This window comes from Amia ocellicauda, chromosome 16, assembly GCF_036373705.1.
Source record: "Amia ocellicauda isolate fAmiCal2 chromosome 16, fAmiCal2.hap1, whole genome shotgun sequence".
Lineage (NCBI taxonomy): Eukaryota > Metazoa > Chordata > Actinopteri > Amiiformes > Amiidae > Amia > Amia ocellicauda.
The window spans coordinates 29,080,282-29,105,674 of record NC_089865.1 but is presented as its reverse complement, the minus strand read 5'-3'; the positions used below and the strand labels follow the sequence as shown (position 1 = coordinate 29,105,674).

Sequence of the window (25,393 nt, the reverse complement as noted above, 5' to 3'; positions counted from 1 at the left end):
ATGGCTGCATTGCGGTGTGATTGTTGTAGTTGCTGCTGTGTTTCCAGCTTCATTCAGAACCTTAGGAAGTGTACAGAGCACAATATGTTGCTATTGTTGCCGTTGCAGTAGATTTTGCCCTCCCGTCCGAGGTTTTAAGTTGGGTGTTTGGTCCTTTTGTTAATCCTGACCATACAAAAGGTGGTATTCGGCTGCTGTTACACATTAACCACCAGCTGCCACTTGATTGAAGATTATACTGATGTGAATGTGTACCTAACTCTGTTTATCAACGCCTTGGCCGAGAAGTGGAAACCACACCGCCTGGCGTATCCTTCCCCCCGGCTAAATGTGAAAAGAGGTAATGGGCAGAGCAGATTCAAAGACAACAAACATTAGACAGCTGTTACTAATTAATCCTGGAGGAAATGAATGACTCATCCCAGTCTGTATTTGTACATTTGGATTTTTTTTTCTTTTATAATCTTTGCCCACTTAAAAAAAAAAAATAATAATAATAATCCCCATGAACAATATTTGATGTAATGCTGTGATTCCAGAATTTCCAAGTAACCATGTAGCCCCACCCCCGTCTCCTGTTCTACCATCCCATGATGCACTGCAAGCAATTTGAGACCACTAAGGAGTTATGAACTAAGAACCTCTGATTTAGAATCTCTTCACTGCCATGTGGTGGTCTATGGTGGAATGGAACTCGCAGCTTCAAAGTTTCAGACAGAAACAGGTGGATACAATTTTGATGTGTCTGCTCTCCCTGACTTACACATACAGAGGTAGTGATTCCTTAGTATTGTCAGCCATAATGCTATCAAAGCATGTGTCCCCACCTGGGATTGAACCCACAAACCTTCGCTCCAGAGTCCAGAAGCCTGACCACTACTCAGTGCCACACTATACTTTGTTTCCTCACTAATTTTATAATGTTTCCTTCCGTTTTCCAGTTTTTTCGATCTGTCCAGATGACGTGCACAGAACTTCTGAAAGTAATTGAGAAGTACCAACAGAGAATCACTCGTGAGTACCTTGGTCTCATTAAAGTTTAGAGTAAGAATAACGGTTGCATTTAAAGGTATTTTTTATTTATTTTTCTGAAATAAAAGTGCTCTTAATTACTGTTTTAGAAAATACACGCCCATTTCGTATTTGAAGTTCGTCAAATTCTTGGCAAAACGGAAATATTCATATTCCAAAATGCTGTATATGCTGATATCTATGGTACCATGTTTGTGTGTACCATGTTATTAAACTTGCGTGGAAACAAGTAGCCTAATCGGTAAAATTAGTCTGGATACAAAAATGTTTCACCAGTGTTGTCAATACTTGAAAAAAGTGAAACAAAATATGGAGGGAGTTTGTTTTCATTTCTGTCCAATGAACAAAACAGGGTACATTGTAAAAAATGACAGATCCCCATTTTGAGATCAGATAGAGTTCAGTGATCTTTAGTGAGCACTTTGAATGCAGTGTATCTGAATACTGGGCTGTTGCCAAGAGCGATCAAAGGTCTGTAAAATTCCTGTTTACTATCTATTACTGTCAGTCTGTTTAGTGGTCTCTCTGGCCCCTGAGATTTTATGGGTTTCTATAGAATTTAATTTATTTAAATATATTGCTTGGATAGCAAATTTGTTGCTCAAACACAAGTTTGTTTGTAAAGATTTGATGCATTCTGTGGATTTATACTTGGTTATAAGCAAATTGTGGAAAAGTCATTAACTTGAAATTTTAAAGAAAATTGATTTCACTATCGATACCTGCTCCTGAAATCAACACGTGCTTTCAAATAAAAGGGAACTTGTTTGCCAATTAACCAGATACTTATCTGCTTCTAAGCGAGGTGAGATCTGGATCTGTGTACCTGTTTAATACAGTGCTCAAGTCATGACAGGTGATGCTGCCTTATCTGTCCCTGCTCACCATTGAGTTCCTCATCCTGTTACTGACTTTTTGCTTATTTTTCTCTGCGTTTTGCTTCCCTTGATAGACCTGTCCCAGGAGGAGAATGAGCTGGGGTTGTTTCTGCGATTCCAGGCCGAACATGACAAAACCAAAGCGGGGAACATGATGGACGCCACCAGCAAGGCTCTCTGCGCTTCTGCCAAGCAAAGGTATGCCCATTTCCTTCCCTGACTCATTAGCTCCTTCCCTTCGACTTCCACTCGTCACAGGCAGTGGGTTATAGTAGGAGGGATTTTCTTGGCAATTACATGGATTCAAATACCAACTGAAAAATATTTTCCTGTTTAAATCTGAAATCTGCTGCCTGATAGGCATGTTTTGGTTAATCTAAATGTAACCAAAAAATACACAAAGAACCACTATGATTATTATATATTTTTTAATTTAAGGTGCTTTGTATCTTCCTCCTTGGCCTTGAAGCCTCTTGACCAATGAAAACAGAGGTTGCAGTTCCACTAATGGAAGTGAAGTGTTTATGTGCTGCAGTGGCACGAACATGCTTTTAGCACAGCTGCAATCAAATCTAGCATTCAGCTTTTTCCCTTGGAAATGCACAGAGGTGAATGCTCATCTGTGTTTATTTGAAGCAGGACTCCCATTGAAAAGCCTGTTTTGTTTCTCTTGCAACAGAAGACCACCCAGCCAAGTTTGGAAGAAATTAAATGAAAGGGCCATGTCATAGTTTGTAGTTGTAGCTGGCAAATAATACTTTTGTATTATTTTTATCTTACTGGGGGAAAGGTGGACTTGGTATTATGGACACTTCCATCTTGTCACACTCTCGGCACTGTCTAGTAGTGAATTCTCAGATTGTAAGTACAGATGACAACACATTTGTTCCATCATATTAACTAAAGAATCTTCACATGTACATTGATCTAGACCCTGTTGGTTAAAGCAAATGCACTTTTTCTCTTTAGTGTAGATTTGGCTGCAGGGTTTGTTGATCTATTTATAGACCAGTTAAGTATTACTCTCCCAACGCTTGGGGTTCTGGTGTGTGAGGAGAGATCTAAATCAAGTCTTAATGATGTGACATGGAGTAAATACATATTATTTTAAAGTGCAAAATAGCTGCATCTTGTTAAAGGTTACATTGTAGAGTGGTATGAGTGAAACTATTTAAGTGTAGCAGTGTAGTCTCTGTGGTCAGGCTCTGTCCCTGGGTGCTGTCTATCTGTGTGTGTGCCCAGCATGTGTCAGTGCAGTGTTGTTGCGTCCCCTGTGTCTCCAGGCTGGCCCTGTGCACGCCCTTGCATCGCATGCAGCAGGAGGTGGAGACGTTCCGGCGGCGGGCCATCTCCGACAGCCTGCTCACGGTGGAGCGCATGGAGAAAGCTCGCACGGAGTACCGTGGCGCCCTGCTCTGGATGAAGGACGTGTCACAGGAGCTCGACCCAGACACCTACAAACAGCTGGAGAAGTTCAGGAAGGTGAGCAGCAGGAGGGGTGTGCCGGGAGGTTTCAGGTGAAAGGACAGACGGCGCCAGGGTCAGCTTGGGGAAACTGAAGAGAGCATGATGGTGTACTGGTCTCCACTCAGGGCCTGTAGTCTATTAAGGTGCCCAACCCTAGTTCTGGAGAGTCCCAGTAAGGTTTTGTAAGGGTCTCTTCATCTCCTCACCTGTGTTAGACCCAGGAAAAGGATTCAATTGCTTCGATAAGGGGAATAATTTGTAATATTTTGTTTCTAATGCACCACAGTTCTGCCTTTGACAGTAGGCTGCACTGTTACCCTGGAGAAAGGGGGTGGTTGTCATTGGTTTCCATTTCTAGGCACTTTTACTCTGTTTTAGTGGGGGAAGATCACAGCTGCACTGCACACTGGACCTCCTAGTGCATAGAAAACCACTGATGGTATTTAAATCATTTCCCTGCTATTAGAGTAAGCACAGTTCCATCACGGCTATTTTTCCTAGCAGTTTTGTATGTGTAAGTGCTGATGGTGGGGAAAGTAATCCAGTGTATCTGCCAGATTTTAGTCCTTCAGCCTGCCCTCGTGCTCCCCTGCTCAGATAAACACAGCTCACCGTTTCCCACTTGGCAGCCCGAGATGCTGTTTCAAAGCGACAGGAAGCCGCTGAACTGAAAGGAACTGAATAGAAACACGGCTTGCTCTGCGCTCGGAGAAAAGAGGTCAAGCCGAGAGAAATCCAAACACGACCAGACAGCCTCCCTCGTGCCTTCCTTTCTTTTCATTTTTTTTTTTTTTTTTGGTCTTTGGTTCTCAGCTACTTTGAGGAAAGTGAATTTTTTCCTGCCCATAAATGGTAGAAAGTTCAGTTTCACAAAACAGCTGCTCGCCCTTGTGTGTTTTTTTAGACTGATCTTTTGTGGAAATGTGCATGACCTTGTGACCAAACCAGTCCTTTTAATTCATAATTTTATATATATATATATATATATATATAATGTGTGTGTGTCTGTGATTGCACTTTGTTTCTGCTGTAACTCTTGAAAAGGTTGTTAATGCAGCATAGATTTGTAAAACAGATCGGCATTGACATAAACTGTGCTCACTCTAGTCTGAGGGGTAATAAAGCGAGATAGAGACTCCACACTGGGGCCACTGATCCTTCGCTGGAATGAATCGAGCTGGGAACAAAGGCCGCTTTGAGGAGATCTGATCTAGGTGTTCAGAATTCGACACGGGGCTAACAGAGCCGCTCAGAGGTTTGCTTCGAAACGCAGACCCAGAGCCGAGGATGTCAGAAATGAAGCTGAATTCATGACTGAGATGGGAGGCGATTAACATACACAACCTGGCCTGTCGTGTTGTGAGTGCCAAGTCATGGAGGGTATACAATCGGAGTCTTATCTGTGAAATTCAAGGTTCTAACATTTTTTTGTTTTAGTTTACTAAAAAATATCCTTCTTCTGACTGAGTTGCTACGGTTTTATGTGCTTCTGTCCCAATTCACTTTACAAAGCAATATTAATTGTAATAGTAGTGAAGTAATACTATCCCCTATATTAATATTTCACTTTGGCTGTACTGAGGCCTACAGAAACGCACAGTATTGTTGTAGGCATAGCTGGTGACTTCAGAGTCTGTATAATAAGTGTGCATTACACCAGAAACCTGCTTCAGCCTCTCAGCTCTGTGAGGGGTTTGTCTCTGGGCTGGTCAGCATGAACAGAGCACAACGGATAGCTTTCTTCACAATGGCTTTGTAACTGGAGACGGCCTCCTAGCCAGCCATTCATGCAGCAGTTTTTACCAGTGCAAGCTTGTCTTCACCTCAGCCAGAGAGGTGAACAGAGCAGCTCACACTAAACGCAACTGACAAAGCACAATCCTCTTCATAATGTTGAACCATATCGATTACCACAAATCTAGACATTTAGACATCTACCGTCTAGATCAGGGGTGGCTAACCCTGGTCCTGGAGAGCCGCAGGGTCTGCAGGTTTTTGTTTTATCCAGATCGTTAACTGCTTAATTGAACCAATTATGGGTCTTAATTAGGCAAAATGTCCCTGTGTTCAAGATATCCATTGATTGGTAATTAAGAGACCTGGAAATCCTGCAGGATTGCGGCTCCCCAGGACGAGGGTTAGCCACCCTTGGTCTAGATGCTGTGCTTCATCTGAAGGGGTTAAGCCCAATGGGAAAGTGTTATGATTTCACCACTAGGTGGGGCTGTTTACTTTTAAATGTTCTCGATCTTTTATTAGTACTGACCAAGAAGAGATCCCGTAGTGACATGTAAACTCTTAGAAACCACAGAAAAAACTGAATATTTTCAATTGAGAGAAGTTTTTCCACAGGGTGATTGAATAAACCTGGGTTTGAACCGTCATTCTTGGCCCATCTATCCTGGAAATAGCTCTTTATGAAAACCCAAGGCCTGAAACACACACGATAATTTAGCTTTTACTGCAAAAACATTTATTGTCTCCACGTTCCTTATCATAACAGGAAAATGAGAGCTGAAGCTGAGGAACTCAAAATGCTTTTTGGCCACAACCTCTTAGGACGGTTGTAGTCATCTGATGCTTCCATCTGCCAAAACTAACTGCTTCAAGTATACTGTTTGGCTTAATGAGGAAAGCTGAACAAACTAAAGGGGATAATGGAATTCAGAATCAAAGGCTTAAAACGTTCTGAGCCAAACATGGCTCCCCGGTCCTCAGTGCCGCAGCTGCAGGGGCCGTTCCTTCAGAGAGAATCGGATGACTTCTCACCGGCTGCTGTTTACTCCGGTTATCAAAGTGGACTGCTTTTCTCTCCGTATCCTGCACGTGGCACAGGAATTTCTAAAAGAATATTCTTTATAACGATTTAGAAACCAGGGTGCCAAAAATAATCGAGTTATACACTCAATCCCTAAAGGATTATTAGGAACACCTGTTCAATTTCTCATTAATGCAATTATCTAATCAACCAATCACATGGCAGTTGCTTCAATGCATTTAGGGGTGTGGTCCTGGTCAAGACAATCTCCTGAACTCCAAACTGAATGTCTGAATGGGAAAGAAAGGTGATTTAAGCAATTTTGAGCGTGGCATGGTTGTTGGTGCCAGACGGGCTGGTCTGAGTATTTCACAATCTGCTCAGTTACTGGGATTTTCACGCACAACCATTTCTAGGGTTTACAAAGAATGGTGTGAAAAGGGAAAAACATCCAGTATGCGGCAGTCCTGTGGGCGAAAATGCCTTGTTGATGCTAGAGGTCAGAGGAGAATGGGCCGACTGATTCAAGCTGATAGAAGAGCAACTTTGACCGAAATAACCACTCGTTACAACCGAGGTATGCAGCAAAGCATTTGTGAAGCCACAACACGTACGACCTTGAGGCGGATGGGCTACAACAGCAGAAGACCCCACCGGGTACCACTCATCTCCACTACACATAGGAAAAAGAGGCTACAATTTGCACAAGCTCACCAAAATTGGACAGTTGAAGACTGGAAAAATGTTGCCTGGTCTGATGAGTCTCGATTTCTGTTGAGACATTCAGATGGTAGAGTCAGAATTTGGCGTAAACAGAATGAGAACATGGATCCATCATGCCTTGTTACCACTGTGCAGGCTGGTGGTGGTGGTGTAATGGTGTGGGGGATGTTTTCTTGGCACACTTTAGGCCCCTTAGTGCCAATTGGGCATCGTTTAAATGCCACGGCCTACCTGAGCATTGTTTCTGACCATGTCCATCCCTTTATGACCACCATGTACCCATCCTCTGATGGCCACTTCCAGCAGGATAATGCACCATGTCACAAAGGTCGAATCATTTCAAATTGGTTTCTTGAACATGACAATGAGTTCACTGTACTAAACTGGTCCCCACAGTCACCAGATCTCAACCCAATAGAGCATCTTTGGGATGTGGTGGAACGGGAGCTTCGTGCCCTGGATGTGCATCCCACAAATCTCCATCAACTGCAAGATGCTATCCTATCAATATGGGCCAACATTTCTAAAGAATGCTTTCAGCACCTTGTTGAATCAATGCCACGTAGAATTAAGGCAGTTCTGAAGGCGAAAGGGGGTCAAACACAGTATTAGTATGGTGTTCCTAATAATCCTTTAGGCGAGTGTACATCGCCCTGACTGTTTTTGACAAGTTGTAAGTCTAGCTCAGTCAGTTTTAACATTACCAATTGGCTACAGAAGCCCCCTTTTGCTGTTATGGATGCACCCATGGTTTGTGTTCGAAGTTGGAAGCACGCTATTTGATGCAGTTTACAATAGCCTTGCACTAGGTCATGCTCAAATCCAGTACTCAAAAACCACAGCCTAGCGACCTAGGAAAGGATCAATTTCACAGGCTTAGTTCAGTTAAGTGAATAATTGGTTCAATTAACTAATTGAGAGCTTGGGGGGATGATTGAAGGACGCCCGTCTGGTTGAGGCAGGACACAGGGAGTTTGAGATGCAGAGTTGCATCCCTGAGCCACTGTATAAATCTTTAATGTGTATTTTAGAACTGCCTCATTAAATCCCCACAAAAACAGTAACTGGAAATACACCTCCACATTGATTGGAACCTAGAGATAATAAAAGAAGCTGAACTAGCCTCCTGTGTTATTGGTTGGTGTGCAGGGGTGCTGTGAATGCTAGCTTACCTTGCTTGGTGGATAGGACGGAGGCCTTTGTATTTCCAGAGAGCGTTTCGGTTTTAATAAGAGGTCTTTACCCCTGAATAAGGCTCTTACAAGCCTGAGGTAGCAGCTCTTAAAGTAACAAGTTGCTGAGGGACCTTGCCACCCTCCTTCTTTCTCTTTCTTTCTCTCTCTCCCTCTCCTGTTCTGCCTTTGATATCTGTGCACAAATGGCCCAGGGTAGTCTGAAAAAGAAAATACTATTTTATTGGATTTAGTATTTTCTTTTCATCAATAAAAACAATTCAATTTTTAATACTTATGATTAAAAACATTGACATATCAATCCTTAAAATCACTTAAAAATTTTAAAATCTTTGTGATTTTAACAAAACTAAAACAATTAACTTTTAAAATAAATGTGCTCAAATCAAATAAACAAAACGTGATAAAAGCAAAAACTGCACACCAACAAAAAAGTCAAATACATTGAAAATAACTGAAAATGCATTAGACAAATTAAAAAAACAATTAAAAGGAAAAAATAAAAAACAAACAAAAAAAATCTAATGCATTTTAAATTAAACCCAAAACGGTCAATGTATCTGACAACAAAATATAACAAAACTATACCTAAAAAACCCTAAACAATGTGATTTAAAAACAACTAAATCTTTAAAAACAATTAAGATTCGTTATTTAAAATCTTCTTTTAAAAACAATCATTCATAAAATCTTTAAAAGATCTTTAAAAGATCTTGGACTCGGGCTCCAGCAGGGGGAACTAACCGTCCCCGGAGGTGGGTCCCATCATGGGATCCTGAGCTCCCCCAGATCTTGTATGCGCCAGTTCTTAAAGGCTTCCTCCTTGCCCCTCTGATGGACCTCCAGATTGACGTAGTCTTTTACAAACACCATGCCCCTCCGCGCGATGACGATCGGGTCCAGCTCCTGCTTATTAAACAAACAGATGTTCCGTCCCTCCCACAGTGCCTGCTTCACTGCGCAGACGACACGCCACCAGCACCTCAAGGTAGATGTAGAGATTCCCTTGGCTGGACCGTATAGGATCTGCTGGGCGGTCGCCCGCGCAGGAACGGCGAACCTGTGGAGGAACGGAGAAAACAGGAGCCAGACCCTGTGTGCGGAGGGGCACTCACTAAATATGTGAGCCTCCGTCTCCTTCCCCAAGCAACCCTTATAGGGGCAGGTGTCATAAGGAGCTATGCCCCTTCTGTGCATGAACACTCGGGTGGGGAGACACCGACTCACAGCCATCCAGGAGACATCTTTTTGCGTGTTCGTGAGGCAAACGTGCGTAGCGTTAGCCCAGATAAACCGGCAGGTTTCGGGAGGGAAATCTTCTATCCGGCTGGTCTCCTGGGCAGATCTCATCTGACTACAGATGGTCTTATAATCCCAGGAGGCCAGCACGACTTTATGGAGGCCTACTTCGAGCGCAAAGGCTCGGAGCGCCCTGTAGAACGGCGGGGGATCCCACGAGTGCGGCCTGGTGTTATCCATGGCGCAGAGGCCGAATGGTCTCAGGCTGCTGGCAAAATAAAAGCGGTTCATGAAACTCACTTTCTTGCCAGCAGCCTGGATGTTCTTGACCACATAGGCCAGCCCCTGCGCCTTTATCAGCCGCACAACGTCCGGGACCCCCCTACCTCCATCCAGGGTACCCTTCACCATCTGCACTCTTTTCAGCCTCTCCATTTTGCTCCCCCAGACAAACCGAAATATAATTCGGGTCACTAGTTTTGCGATACCCTTGTCTGGGGGGAAGATCATTCCTACGTAGAGGAGTATCGGGAAGAGGATGGCCTTTACGACCAGCACCTTACCAGCCATCGTCAAGGTCCTTGTGCTCCAGCCGTGGATCTTCTTTTGGACCTTTGCTATGGCCTCCTCCCAGCTCCGGGTGCCCGTGTTGGTCCCGTCGATCGTGATCCCCAGAACCTTGATAAACGGCTTCACAGGGAACACGGTCGGCGGGCCCCGGCCGACAGGCCATGCCCTGGAGAGGTAGACCTCGCTCTTGGCCTTGTTCACAGCGGCCCCCGTCGCCCTGCAGAAGCCGTCCAGCAGTTCCTCGACCCTGGCCACGGACGGAGCGTCCGTGCAGACCACGGCCACGTCGTCCATATAGGCCAGGGCCTTCAGTTGCTCTCCGCCGGAACCCGGGAGATGGAAACCTGTCACCCGGACGTCCCGGCGGATCGCCTGCATGAACGGCTCCAAGCAGAGGACGTACAGCAGGGCCGACAGGGGACAACCCTGCCGGACCCCCGACCTGACCGGAAATGGTTCGGTCAGGTGGCGGTTCACAAGGACCCTGCTGCTTAGGCCGCTGTAGATGATCTTGACCCACTTCCTCAGGCCAAGAGCGAGACCCATCCTCTCCATAACAAGCTGCAGGTATTCGTGGCCCACTCTGTCGAAGGCTTTCTCCTGGTCCAAGCTGATTAGGACCAGGGGAAGCCCTCTCTCGTTCGAGTAGGCCACGACATCCCTGAGCAGCATGGCGTTGTCGGCCGCCGATCTCCCCCGGGCACCACAGACCTGGTCGGGACCCACGACTTGAGGGAGTGGCCGCTGCAGCCGGAGCGTCAGTGCTTTGGCCAGTATCTTGTAGTCGGTGCACAGGAGGCTGACTGGCCGCCAGTTTGAGTTTGAGATGCAGAGTTGCATCCCTGAGCCACTGTATAAATCTTTAATGTGTATTTTAGAACTGCCTCATTAAATCCCCACAAAAACAGTAACTGGAAATACACCTCCACATTGATTGGAACCTAGAGATAATAAAAGAAGCTGAACTAGCCTCCTGTGTTATTGGTTGGTGTGCAGGGGTGCTGTGAATGCTAGCTTACCTTGCTTGGTGGATAGGACGGAGGCCTTTGTATTTCCAGAGAGCGTTTCGGTTTTAATAAGAGGTCTTTACCCCTGAATAAGGCTCTTACAAGCCTGAGGTAGCAGCTCTTAAAGTAACAAGTTGCTGAGGGACCTTGCCACCCTCCTTCTTTCTCTTTCTTTCTCTCTCTCCCTCTCCTGTTCTGCCTTTGATATCTGTGCACAAATGGCCCAGGGTAGTCTGAAAAAGAAAAGGTGGTTCTTTTTAGACACCTCCACTGGGAAAAATCTTCATTCTGCTCACTGCCTGTCTGAGCCGCACTTGGACGCAGCTTTGTGCTTCGGGGGGGGGGGTTCTTAGAGAGTATCCCCGTTCAACCACTTTCCACAGTCCTCTTCAGTGAGAATGAACGCACAGGAAGCAGCTGCAGTTCCCCCAGTTCATGTGCGTGGCCTCCATTATGCTGCGCTCCGAGTTAAAGCGCAGAACGGATGTCTGGGTTGTAGCTGCTTTGAGCACGACTGCTGTGTCTTGCATACTGATCTCGAAAACGACCCGACCAAAGTGAAATCAATCAATCAATCAATCAATCAATCAATCAATAAATAAGCAAATCACCTGCATCACTTAACACATTTCAGTGCAAACTTAAAAGCCTATTTTTATTATTTTATGATATTCTTCTCAAGCTTTTAAACAAGAAGCTTTGTTCATATCCAAATAACAGAGGCCTCTATAGCACCTTTCTTTCCAGACAGAAATTTTAGAGTACTTTCCAACAAAGCCCCCTTCACAGCTAGGTCAAGAGCCCAAATTAAATGTGGCAGTACCACACATGATCAAATTGGAAGCAGGGAGTGGGGCAGGAAGCAGAGGGGCAGCTGAGACAGACCGCACTCTGTAATGTGGTTTGGCTGTAACGCACGCCTTGTGGAGTGACTTGTGAGTCTTAACTGAGGCTCGTGTGGTTGCTGTTTATTCTATTATTGATTATAAAATACAGCTGTTGCATTGATTAGGAAAGAATTGAATGGAATTACTGGGCAGCTCGGGAATGGGTCAAGTAATAGTTATGATTGAATGTATAACGTAGTCACACACAGTTTTCCATCTTTCCATCTTTTCTATCTGGATTTTTGCCTTTAGGGTCCCAAACAATGAGATAGCAGGGGAAGTCCCCTTTGAAGGAAAAACACTCTTGAATAAAATACAGCTAAAAAAGAGAAAGCGATGCATTCATTAATCAGTGCATTGCCTTTATAGCTTAATTTTGCTTGTACTTAATGTAGGAACAAGACTTCTGTAGCAGTTTGACCCCTATTACCATACTGCAGAATTGGTTAGAGGAAAAGGTGCTATTGTTTGGTCAGTATACACCACCCCCAGCAGGCAGACCAACCAAACACTAATCGGGCCTAGTGTAGCCATGTGGCCACCATCACACAGTGAAGAATGTACCAGTGTAGTGTGGGATGCCTTCGAAGTGATGACCGAATGTGTGCAATAGACTGTTACTTCAGCACGTGCTTCGAAAGAGTGGAAGTTCAGTTTATTGGGTATTTTTCACTCTTGTCTCGTCTTGAAACGTATTATTGCAAGAGATCTTCTTCTTAGGCACTGAGCTGAAGGTGAACTTGGGGAGAAACACATTTTCTGTGCTTGCTACACTCATACCTACACACACACAGATAAAAAAACATGAAATCATTGTTTGGGGAAAGCAGGCTCCTTGGCTTGTTTAACATGGCCTGATCTCTCCCTGCAGAGCTGCTGTTTTTCCAGCAGGCAGAGAGGCAGGTCGCGAATGCATGGCGATCACGTCTGGCTCTCGGCAGGCGCGGGGCCCTGGGCTTTCTGTATTCAGCTGTACTGTATGTGCAGTGTATTAATGTGTCTGCCGCTCTGAACAATGGCTGTCTGAAGTGGCCTGTGCTCTCGCCCTGTACCACCTGCCATGCTGTACACTTGCCAGGTCCAATTACTCTGATGACCCTGGTCCGCAGCAGAGAGCTCTGAACTGAGAGAAGGGGCTGGGGGGGCAGGCAGACTCCAGATTCACGCTATGAATGCTAATGATGTCTGTGCCGCTAATCCCATCTTTTGCCTGCAGGTTGGAAGCCCCTTGTCCGCTCTTTAACCTGTCTGCTTGGTGTCCAAAAGTAATCCCAAAAATAACGACTCAAGGTCCAGATGATTTCCTATAATTGAGCCCAGGAAATACGACAATGGATGGGTGGGGGGGGCAAAGGGATCAGAAAAGATTGCAATCTGCATATTGTCCCCAAGCAGAATGAAATAGTCTGTAAAGAGACGCGAGGCAGATTAAATGCTAAAACAGCAGGCGAGTTGTGATGGAAGAAGGACGAGTGACTGACAGAGTGGGGGCCAGGCTTGGCAGGGTTTGAATTAAAACTGCAATTTCGATCAAGCTAGTGCATGCTAAGGTCCTATTACATTGTAACCACTATAAATGACCAAGGACACGGTGGCAACTGTAATTGATTGGGAAGCTTCAGGACTTCTCAGCATCTTACCACCTTCTGGCACAGAGTCCCGTAATCCACTGTAATGTGTGGATAATGTGGCTAAACTTGTAGTGTTTGAAAAACCAATTGCCTTGAATATAGTAGCCCTTTCCCTCTGGTCCAAGTGACTACACACTAAACAAAGAGAACACCTCATCCATCCAACTCAAACTGAATGCTTTTGGTCATTTTGCATGTGACACAGTGCTGAAAAGTACGGTTAGCTCGCCATTTTTTTTCATCCAAGCAGTGTCTCTGGGGGAACTTGTACCTTGGGTCAATGGTGGCAGGTCAGATCTGTTGCTTTGGAGGACCTCAATCCTGGTGTGTCTTTCCCCCTCAGGTCCAAGCCCAGGTGAGGAACACCAAGACCCAGTTTGACAAGCTGAAGAACGACGTGTGTCAGAAAGTGGACGTTCTGGGGGCCAGCCGCTGTAACATGCTCTCCCACTCCCTGGGCACTTACCAGGTAATCAGCAGGGCTTTTGCGCGATCTCTTTTGCCTGCTGTGAAGGAAGAAGAGAGGAAGCGCCTTCCATTGTCTTCAATTATTTAAGCCTGTGTGACTGCGGACAGACGACATTAGTGTCCCTGATTGCTGGTGGCCATATTGTGCTCTGAGTACATGTATGTAAAGGGCTTTTAATAAGCGTCTCTTCAGATAGCTTAATCAGATTATTGGAGCCTCACTTCTGTGGTAAACCAAATTGAATTATTATTATTATTATTATTATTATTATTATTGTGGGCAAAGTAACAGACCTCTATACCAGTTCCTTTGATTGGATGCTCAAGGTCTTAGGTGTATATGTTGCAAATCTATACAATTGGCTCTTGTGAGGAAAAGCCACTTGCGCTAGGTGTCTGTGTTGAGCGCTGTGTTCGTCCTCTCCCCCTGACAGACCACGCTGCTCCAGTTCTGGGAGAAAACGGCCCTGATGATGTCCGAGATCCACGAAGCATTCAAGGGCTACATTCCTTATGAGTTCACTACACTGAAGGTACATTAATCGGTCCACTGCCCATTGGTTCATAATTAATTTACTCTCGGAGCGAATTAGGGTAACAAATTAACTTGTTTAACCTGAGAGGAATGAAGGGATCGACTAAAGGAAAGAAGGGTTGAAAAGGACAGGAAGAATTGCAGGGAAAGTAATATAATCACCCTCCTGAAAGTCTGATTTCATTATGGGTCCATCTTCAATAACCACTATATCCAGTATGTACCCTTATAAAAGTTTAGCACAGTAAGTTTGCATGGGAGTCCGGCTGTATTCCCCTGAAAATACAGGGTATGTACTTTGCTTGGCCATTGTTTTTCATTCACAGTCTTTTTTTGTCGCTGAAAGTAACGAGCCGTGTTTGGTACCTGCGATCAGAGGCTGCTGAAACTGTCCCTCCCAAACAGAGAACTGAATTATTATACTCACATACTGAATACATTCAACTGTTTATGATTGCTCTCTTTTTAGGGGTTGTAGCTTTTACAGTTGATTGGACTCAGTTAAGATCTAATGATAAATCTGATCATGAAAAGAAAATATTACCAAGTGGCAAATGAAGTGAAACATTTTCCTCTGAAACCGAAAGTCTCTCAGTACGGTGGCTTGGCATATGTCTGGGTTTGCCACACCTGGGTTAGTTGACCTTTGTTCTAGTTTTTGTTTTGTTCCTTTTGGTGGAGCATGTATCCTCTGATTTACTCCAGACAGCACATCAGAAACCCTCCTCAGATTTAAGTCTTGAAATAATAACCTTTTCTAGGTGGTTAAATAAAAATAAAAATAAAACCATATTCTGTGTATTTCAGAGAACAGCCCTGCATGCTAATGGGATGTAGACGATTACATTTGGAGGAGGTGTTTCTCTGATTTCCAGTGTATTATTCAATATTTTGCTATCCTGTCGTGAGGTTATGAATGTGTGCACACTCCAGAAACCATTGCATAATCTACTCCTATTCAAGGTCGATTTGTTCCTTATCTATGCTTCGTCTTTTATCTTCAGATCCATAATTCATTCTGAAAAACAAACAATGTGCCTTTATAAAAATAGTTAACGCTAGTTAGGAAACGCTTGTTAGGTGTTGTTTTGAAAGCTCCTTGGTCTTCATGGTAGTGTCTTTGCTTTGAACGCACTACCCAACTGTGGGACCTTACAGAGAAAGGTGCATTTAATCTGAAATCACGTGAACCACTTTTATTGCACACAGACGGACTCCATTCTATTTATTGTGTGAATTCTGAAGGCAGCTGGTTACCAGAGCTTATTTAGGAGTGTCATAGCAAAGGGGGTGAATACTGCTCTAATGAAGACTTCAGGTTTTTATTTTTAATTGATTTGGCATGGTCCTCTGCCTCCCGCCCTCCCTTTTCCCCTGCATTGAAAGTGTAGATCAAATGAAAAACTCAGTTTAAATGCATCAAAATTGCAGTTTGTAACAACAGAATGTGGAAAGGGTCCAAGGGGACAGATTCTGTGTACTCTGCTATGGTTTGTGCTTCTGAGGACTGCGCTTCCTTTCCTTCATTTCTTGCCCTAGTTCTTAAAGTACATCATACTGTGTACAGAGAGGGCCAGTGAAAATGTGTTTTTCTGCTCCGTGAGTGAAGACTTTAAGTGCTGAGATTAGCAATCTCAATGGCCGTTTCCTAGTGTTTTAAATATGATGACTGTAATAAATAATGCATTCTCACTACTTTGGTTGTTTTGGGTATGATTGCTAATTTGGCTCCTGATCCAACACTGAATATCCACATGTTTAGATAACAGTGCTCTTCTCTCTCTGATGTGCAACAGGATTTGCGGGACCCACTAGACCAACTGGCTGATGAGCTCATAGAGGGGGAGAAGAAGGACAGCCCTATGCAAAAGGACATCGACAAGTAAGGGAAAAAACCACCATTGCAAGCCTGTTAAACTGCTCTTTTAATTCTTCCATCCTGGCTTAAAAGGAAATCAGTCTTCCTGTGAACTCAAGCACAGACATGACAAGTATATACTCCACCTAAACATGGCTCTGTATTGTTTTTTAAGGATGTGTTTATTCAATCGTATCTTCCCTTAAATGGGACTGCATTGGAGGGATTGCGTACAATAAAAAGTCAAACATGGTTTAGTTCTATTCCTCAGTTTAACATCCACAAGGAGTTTAATAAGGAACTCCTATTCATACCTGAATTTGGTGCACCTTTCGACTCAATATGATGTCATCAGCGGATTCCCGTCTGAAGCTTAATGTGTTTAAAAGGTTTAAATGCATATTTCTGATGAGTAAATCCTAAAAGCTTTAGGATTTATAAAGCTTTATAAATGCAATCTTGGGAGTCTGATACATTCCTGTGAACCACAGACCTGTATCTTTCTAAGGGAGTATCAGAATCTGTTCATTTAGGCAACCAGACTTGTTAGTCGATGGGTAGAAAACTTTCTCTTCCGTGTTGCTCAGTTTGAAAGATCCTGTTAATGTTTGCTGTCGTAAGTGCATGTAACATCTGCTTTTGCTTTTATTTCTGCTTTCTGTCCCTGTTCTTTGCCCTTGTTGCATGTCTTTTGCTCCTGCCTTAGTTTGATTTCTGCAATTTTCCCTCATCTTTTCTTTGCTTGTCTTTTATGCCGCCTTTCAGTTTTGTTTTCATCAAAAACGCGGTTCGTTACAGAGCCCTCTTCAACCGCGCGTAAGTAACGGACGTCATATGTTGCTTGTGAAGAATTGTGCTCACACATGCGTTGTCCATTTAAAAATGTCATTTCTGCGGTTAGTCTGAATGCCCTGAAAGTCTCGAAGGGAGCGAACAGATGGGCTTTAGGAGTCTGAGCAGTTTCCTTTTTTAATACAGGTATGGCGTATCTGTAATCCAGATTCCCACTCAAAATGTAGTCCTTTTACATCAGATCTCTAAAAGCACTCGCAATTATGATTGCTGTTTCAACAATTAAAAACGAACACATTTCAAATGGCATTTACTTTATTATAATGGCATTTTTAATTGCACATGCATTCCACATATATATGGTACCGTCTTTATTTTTTAAGCACTGGCACAGCTTTATTTTCTGTTAAATGATCTAAGTGTCTCTATTAGTATTTCAGTTCAGTTGCTGCAGGTATTGTACTATAATAAGTGTGATAAGGAAAAAGAGTAAACATGAAATAAGCAACCTTTCTGTGAAGTAGTAATATTAAATGTGTGGTAAGTCCCCCTGCGAACGTCCTTGAAATGTAACCCGCCATCGACACAGGTTTCTCTCACGATTCCTGGGAACATTCCAGCCACAGCTGACACAAGGAACCGCAGGAGTTTTGGCCCCTCTTGTAATTGTACAGAATAAGAGACTGAACGTTGTGTTTTATTGTATATATTTTAAAATCACCCTTGTCTGTGAACCTTGGGAAAAAAATAATAAAACCGCTTTAGGATTGAGAAGGGTTATGAACAGGGTTAGGCTGTAGCTCAGGGCAGCTTCCTGAGAGAGAGAGAGGCTTTTATGCAATACTGCCTGTTGAAGTACAGCAGAGTGAAACAAAAGCATGGCATGTCCTGTCACTCCATAGACCTGGAGAGTGTTTAACCTCTTCCTGCTGGAGGATGGCAGTCTCTACATGGAGAGCAGAGGAATGCGATAGGCCGGCAATCAAGCAGGCGGGTCAGTCAGTGTGCCAGTCCGTCACTTGCTCACTGAGCCTGATGGCGCGTGATTGTTTTAGGCCCGTCTCTCCCTCTCGAATTAATTTCCAGATAATAGGAACCTCTGTTATTTCATATCGAACTTCCCGGTAAAATTAACCAACCCCCCCCCCCCACGCAGTGAAGCCAGTTTGACAGCTCTCTTATTCAATTACTGAGCTCTCCGTTCAGCTCTCTGTATTTGGTTCTACTCTGGGAAATCTGCAAAGTAATGCCAGCCATCCTCCTACACTGTGTCTGCATGGCAGGGCACAGTTCTTCATCTGGAGCCTTGGCCCAAGATGGCGGCTTAACCAGGACATCGTAATGATCCATGCTTGGCTGCAGCTGTGCCAAACTAGCTGACATGTCGGTGTGGCTGGAGGAGGATCAAGGCAGTTAAACTCATGCCCTGTCATTCCCTTCTTCTCGGCTGACACTTGTTGGTCACGTCCTCGCTGTATTTGCATTGGACCTGAGAGTAGGTTTCCTCCCTAAACACTTTCAGATCAAAACTCCCAGACAGCCTTGCGCAAGGGTTTGATATTTAGCTTCATTCACTTCTAATTTCACCTGATTGAAGCAGTGCATAAATTAAGTGTTTATTTTTTTGCAGACAGAATGCATGCGTTAAAGCTACAGGCCCAACTTTACACACTGCCATTTTGCAACAGAGGACTAAGAGGGTGTAGGCGTCAAGGGCCAGTTTTATTGCATCTAAATGAACGTTAAATGTTCAAATGGTTCTTCAGTTAAGAGACCTCTTAAAGAATTGAAGCTACTGATCTGCTTAATAAAAAGCTGCTATGAGTGGCCTAATGAAGCTACCTTGTTGCCAATTTCTAAGTTGGGTATAGAGTGACACAGAAGTACGTTCACCCACACCTGACCGGAACATTACCTGGGATACACAGTGTCGAGAGGAAGATTAGTTCTTTACCACATCTTGTATTAAAACATGTGCTTTTACCGCATTCCCTAGATATTCAATATATTGGAATGGAGGAAGCCTGTCCTTGCATGCATATGGTTTCACAATAACTGGGCCTGCTTTCTTTCAACAATGACTCCTGCTGGCCCTTACCTGCCTTACAAGCTGTAACTAGCATTGTTCATAGACGTCTGTTTCTCAATTCAGATCTCATGACCTGAAAAGAGAGACTCCTTTCCCAGTTGTCCTGGGAGTCTGTTTTTAAAAACAACTCTACAAACAAGTGTCCCTCAGTTGAATAATTAAACGATGGCATACTAACTACGTAATTACACTGACAGGTGCATGGCTGTGTACTTTAAAGATAATCTCTTGAATGGAACAAGTAGTATTATGCAATGAATGATTCATTGTCGGCCTTCAGGGAGTTAACGGAGAAACAAACATGTATTAACAATGCTAATTAAAGCTTTCGAGTGTGGGTAGGGACAGCAGAAGTAAACAATGGAAGTAAGCAACCCTAACAGCAACTGTTATGGCAAATACCTTTCAACTATGAAAATATGTATCCCTATTTAGAGACAGAAGAACAGCAGCTGCCTTTTAGGGTGTTTTGTGAGGTTTTGGCATTACTGTCTAAACTTAGATATCATTAGGGTTACATAATTAGGGTTACAGAGCTACTTGTTTGGTAAAAGTCCCCGTTCCTGGGATGTGACCACTACACTCTTGGCTATGTTACTGGCAGCACAATTGACCGGGCATAGGTGGGGTCTCTATGGGTAGGGGGTCCTAGCATCTGTCAGTGTGTCTGATTCTCAGGACAGCACAGTGTGGAATAAGACGGCACACTTTTCAAAGAGCACATCTGACTTGTCTTCATCACTTCTGGATTGGTGTCGGGGTTTCAGAAAATGTCTTTCTAAAATATCAATAATAATCATAATAATGTTAAATGAAATTTGACCAAACATCCTGAAACTCCATTCAGATTCTACAGGACTGTAGAGAAAGTCTGTTTGGTAATGTTATGAACTGTGGAGTGGAGCACCGAGTGGCCTTGACTACCCAGGTGTAGACATTGCTCCCTCAACTCCTAGGGCTCTTGGAGTTGATCTTCACCCAGACTTTCTCCAAAACCCTTTCACCTGACCGTAGGATGACCTTTCATCCGAGCCAGTACCTTAACCTGTGTTGGCGTTGTGTTTTAGACTGATTTCTCTGGACGAAGATAAGCCTGCAGAACCCGGAACAGAAGCAGGTATGTGCTGGCATTGGCAGACCTTCACTTTTCAGGATTACCTGTACTCCCAAAACTTCCCCAAGTAAAGGCAGCATGATTGCAAACATACTCATAATTAGGGACATTACGCCAGAGGTGCTGTGAGTCTGAGTCATAAGAGGCCATGGTAAATAATTGGTAATAAACTGCAGTTTAAACGGGCATCCTTTCATCTTGCTCATTTGGTTGCTAATAGTTATTTTAAGTCTCTCACAGGAATATCCATTATAATACTAAGCCTTGGAGATTTAACAAACCGCCATAGATTTTTTTTTTTTTTTAGTGTTTTTCCATAATTGTAACCCACCTCGGTTTATTGTTGTACTGATTTTTCTCGTTGGTTCTCAGTTCTAGCCCAGGATGCTGACGGACAAAGCAAAGACAGCCACAGCTCTCTGTGTGCCAGCCTTGACTCTGGTGAGTAAGCCTGTCTGAAAGCTGGGCCTTCGAGGCGCTGGACGTGACGTGACATGATCTGTATCACCTTTGTGGGAGCAATAACGTGGGATCTGAAGGAGTGAAGTGCACGTGTAATATGAGCTAATAAGAGCTAATATGAAGAAGAAAAAAGAGGCAGCTAAAAAGTATTGCTTAAAATGTCAAATTGAACCTCAAAATGTTAGATTATTTTGAATCCAGGTGATGTTTCAATGCCAATATCTGAATCTGTTAACCTCTCTGCTCAATATGCAGCCTCTGTTTCCTCGCTGAGTTTTACAGTCTAGGAGCTGAGAAGTCATTAGCACTCTGATCGATCCGTGTCCATCCGCACTGATGATAAAAGTCGACTGAACATTGTCTTTGATTAGAGCTGAAAACACACACACACACACACACACATATGAAAGGCAGCACTCTGATTTTCCAGACATGTCTTTAAACAGGTTTTTTCCCTTAATAAATGCTAGCCATTGGTGTAAAACGCATTAAAGGGGGTTCTTCAGACCCTGTTACCATCAGCACGCCTCCTAACCAGCTGCAGAGCCCGGCTCATGACTGATGTGAACTAACAGGTAGACACGGAGAGGTGCAGGAGACAACGGCGAGCCACGAGCAGGACCTGTTAATGAGCCCCAACCGCCCCCCCAGCCCCCCCGCAGCCAGCGGCCAGCTCCCACCCTTCTGTCAGATGGGTAAACATACCAGAGAGATTTGTTTTGGTGGTGGGCACTGAAATTGACTCATTTAATCGAGAATGCCTTCATTTCTGGTTCCTTTGCATTTGTTTAGGAATGCATTTGACAGTGTATAAGCCCCTAAGCGCCACAATTAAAATAAGATGAGGATCAAAGGCTATGAGAAGTTAAGTGTCCCATCTGGGGATCGATCTCTGCTCTGGTTCCAGCCCCGAAATGCCTGCATGGTATAATCATTAAACCATCTGATTTGCCTATCTTTAATCCTGGTGAAAAGAGTTTGGGTGACTGGGTTAATCCAGTAGAAAGCACGTCGCGCTGGATCTTGCTTAGCCGCGGTTTCTCTCGTCAGTCGTATGCGGCGTTTCTTATCAAGTGAAAATGCTTTTCTTCTTTTTCTGCCTTCTCTTGCTTTCTGAGTGGAGAATAGTTTAACCTGCATTTCCAAAGAGGTGCCAGAAGGCGCACATTTCAGGAATACAAGCCTTCGAGGTGTAAGACTGGTAGGCTTTGATCATGTAAACTGTATTCAGGGGAAACGGGTTCTGTACAGTGTTTTTCAGATTCCCGGGAGGAAGAAAGTGCAGCACGGCTCAGTGTACTCATATCACCTGCTTCTGAAACTGTACTTTATATAGGGAACACTTGCACACAACAGGAGTATCATCCTGGAGGTCAAAAGCATAGGGTTTCAGCAGAATAGAGAAAAAATGTTTAATAATTAACATCAGATTTTCTTGTGAGGGTTGAGCTCGTCAAACCTGAAATGCAGGGTACCGCCTTAGGAGTCTCTGCCGTGCTGCAACCCTCTGTTCTCCCCTCGTGTCCAGTGCCTAGGGACCTGCTCGCCGATGTGGCTGAGGCAGAGGACGTGGAGAAGAGTGACCTGTCCTTCCTGCGGGAGCTGCTGAGCCCAGGCCCTGCTGGCCATGACGAGTTCACCCGAGAGTGGCACAACGCCTTCGGCAGCTTCGAAGCCAGCCCAGCCCCGGCCCCCGCCCCTGCCTCCGCCGCCTTCGCCGCCGCTCCGCCGTCCAGCGCCGCCGCCTTCTCACCCGAGCAGCCTTCCAGCCCCACGGGCTTCCTGCCGTCACAGCTCCTCGACAGCAGCCTCAGTGCCACAGGTCAGCGCGGGCCTGGGACCCCCGTCCTCACATTTCAGAGAACCACCAATTCTATATACTGTATCTCCCAGAGACGAGCGCTTCATTCCTGGCTCTTTTATTGACTGATGCCTGTATTTTAAACACATTCATTTATAATGTGTGTATTAATACACCAAAGCAAAATTAATAATTTTTAAGTTAAATTATTTTTTTAAGTACAATTCCCACCCAAATTGACTTCAGCAGTTTTAATTAAGAGCATTGCCGATTAGCTAACGGACGCAGTGATGTGCAGTGATCAGCAGGGAATAACTTTCATCCATTTTCCTGCTTCCCTGATCTTCTGCCCCCAGGTTGGACAACCCCCCCCATGTTCCAGGCTCAGCCCCTGCAGATGCCGCAGCCCCCAACTCAACCCCTCAACCTGCCCCAGCCCCCCCAGAGTACCCCCAAGATGCCACAGAAGGGTGAGTGCCCCCAGGGGCAATAGTGCAGTCTTGTATAACATGACGTTTGCCCGGTCGTCTTGCATTTAATCCCAGACACACTGACCGTTGCCTCTGGACCTTTTCTGTTTGTCTGTTTGTGTTCCAGCCCTGGGCTACAAACGACACAATCTCAGACTCTGTTATTTAGGTGCTTGTTCAAATTTAAAGAAGCAGTACAATTTACATGAGAATTCAATTAAAATATGCAGAGAAGTGTTTTCTCAGCTGCTACACATGTGGGTCCCGCCCGGCCATTTACACCAACACGGAATCTGGGCAGTGTGTTGCTAACTATTCCCTACAGTAAAACTCCGATATGTTTCACTGTAACCAGAGATCATGAGGCTGTTTAACTCAGTTCTAGGTAACCCCAGTGGTGGTTGCTATCAAAGCACCCCGTCTTGTGATCATTGTTAATTGCCACTGAAGACTGTGACTGCGAATCCTCCTCGTGACTTCCAGAGTCTGGAGGCAGTGACTGGTTTTACCTTCTGTTTCTGTTGATGAAATTGTCCAGTAGAAGTGAGTGCCAATTCCCTACACTGAAATGGCTGAGCTCTATTGTGCTGCAATGAGCAGCCTTCACAAAGTGATGACGTGTGCAACACAACGCCAAGCACAAAACAGAGCCGGCACAAACACCAGCACTTGTTATAGCTCGCCTTTGTGCGTCACGGAAAGCCGATGCGTCTCTAAAACAAGGGCGCGGCCGTGTTGCGGGACTGAAAGATTCTCAAATTCCTGAGGGAAAAATGTTTACTCCCCTTTCTGTTTTTCCAGTTCCACCTATCTTTGAATGCATAGCCCTCTCTGACGAGACTATCGCTTCACCTGGAGCAGAATCCACTGCAGGATGTCACTCTTTGTGTTGAATAGTCTTAGATAATGGCAGCAATGGACATTTAGGAAAAAAAACATGATTAACCAAAGTGTGTGATAAGTCTCAGGGTGAAGGTTAAACAGAGCCATTTTTAATGTGATATCTGCACAGTCAGTTGTGTGAGGAATATCTGATTGTGAGGGCCTACCTCTCTGAGCCTGCAGGTCCAAGCCTCTGAACTAATGTTCCGAAACTCCTCATTAACCAAAGCGTTCGAGGGGTTTCAGCCGTTGTGTAATGGTAAAAACCCGAGCCAACTGGAGTGAGAAATGATGCCTGGGTTTGTTATGGCAGCGGCTATTCATGGGGCCGAGCGGGGCCGGCGGGTTTGGACAAGGCCGCAGCAACGCTTCGTGTGAACAGTGTGTGCGCCGCGTTCACAAAAGCAGTGGCACGACGGCGCAGGGCTGTTTGTTCAGAGGCAGCGCTGCAGTCTGTGTCTGCCAGCGGCAGCTTGCATGACTGCACACTTTCAAACACCTTTCCCCTCGCATTCACACTCAAGGGCTTTTCCCACCCACTCCCACCCCTCGCCGCTCCCAGAGCCCCGAAGACCCCCGTCTCCCGTCACACACCATTCATTAGCTGATCCCTGAACGTGCGTCCAGTGCCAGTGTGAGAATTAGCCCAGCTCTGCTCCAGCTTAAAGGGTCGAACACTGAAATCCAGAGTCAGGAAGTAACATTAAAATGAAGGCATTAGAAAAGTTTTAAATTCATATTTCATTTTCTAGTGATACTTTTGTGGGTGTGTGTGTATAGCAGTGTTAAGGTCAATTCTGGAAATGAAGAATGTCAATTAAAGAATTGGAGTAGGAATGGAGGATTGAATTTGTGTGGAATTGGAACTGAACAGTAGGAACTAATCTAAAGCTAATCTAAAGCTCTGGCCTGTGTTCAGATAAACACGTGTAAATTGTCATACACACTTTTTTTGTGGGCGGCGCCAGAACCACCAGGGTCCAGGCTGTGTTTTTTTGTTCTGGTTGTCATTTCAGTTGATGCCCTATTATATTTGGCTACAAAATCTTGTCTAGGTTTTCCACTAAGAAGAAAGTTGAGCCCTAGGCAGCAGTATTTCTGCATTTTTCACAGATTAACCAGTAGGTGGCGCTTTTGACTGAAGTCAATAACAGCCACTTGTGGTCTAGTGACCCTGGCAGTAACTTCTAGGCAGAGGTGAGAGAAATGTGACTGTGGGCTTCCTGTATTTATGAACCTGCTCTATCTTCTCCTTATTTACCAGGAAATAATTATCTCAATGATGTAGATTTTGTCTCTATTGAAACGAGGGGGTAAATACCTTGCTTATGAATACATCTTAACACACTTCAATAAAATAAACTCACGTTTAATTAAATCCTATGGTGCGTAATCGAGCAAAATCCCACATCAGGTTTAGATGAGGACAAAGCCTAACTAACTCTGATCCCTTTCTCTAATGGAATTTGATCTGACTGGATTTTTTTTCCACGTTTATTTCCTGTGGCATTTTGAAACATTTGAAAACAAAAAAAAC

General features: G+C 44.4%; 1 protein-coding gene across 5 annotated transcripts in view; it reads left to right on the top strand.

Moving 5' to 3' along the window:
- ical1 (islet cell autoantigen 1-like) overlaps positions 1 to 25,393 on the top strand; it is a 35,834-nt gene that overhangs the window by 5,329 nt on the left and 5,112 nt on the right. For 3 of the 5 annotated variants that reach the window (XM_066687552.1, XM_066687554.1, XM_066687553.1), the window contains 11 exons: positions 942 to 1,014; positions 1,985 to 2,108; positions 3,194 to 3,392; positions 13,729 to 13,854; positions 14,288 to 14,386; positions 16,185 to 16,270; positions 20,195 to 20,244; positions 20,614 to 20,682; positions 21,279 to 21,398; positions 22,232 to 22,525; positions 22,861 to 22,974. In XM_066687552.1, coding sequence (XP_066543649.1) covers positions 942 to 1,014; positions 1,985 to 2,108; positions 3,194 to 3,392; positions 13,729 to 13,854; positions 14,288 to 14,386; positions 16,185 to 16,270; positions 20,195 to 20,244; positions 20,614 to 20,682; positions 21,279 to 21,398; positions 22,232 to 22,525; positions 22,861 to 22,974 — 1,354 coding nt within the window. Of the gene's footprint in view, positions 1 to 540; positions 725 to 941; positions 1,015 to 1,984; positions 2,109 to 3,193; positions 3,393 to 13,728; positions 13,855 to 14,287; positions 14,387 to 16,184; positions 16,271 to 20,194; positions 20,245 to 20,613; positions 20,683 to 21,278; positions 21,399 to 22,231; positions 22,526 to 22,860; positions 22,975 to 25,393 lie in introns of those variants that run through there. The other 2 variants (XM_066687558.1, XM_066687555.1) reach the window with 2 other exon arrangements.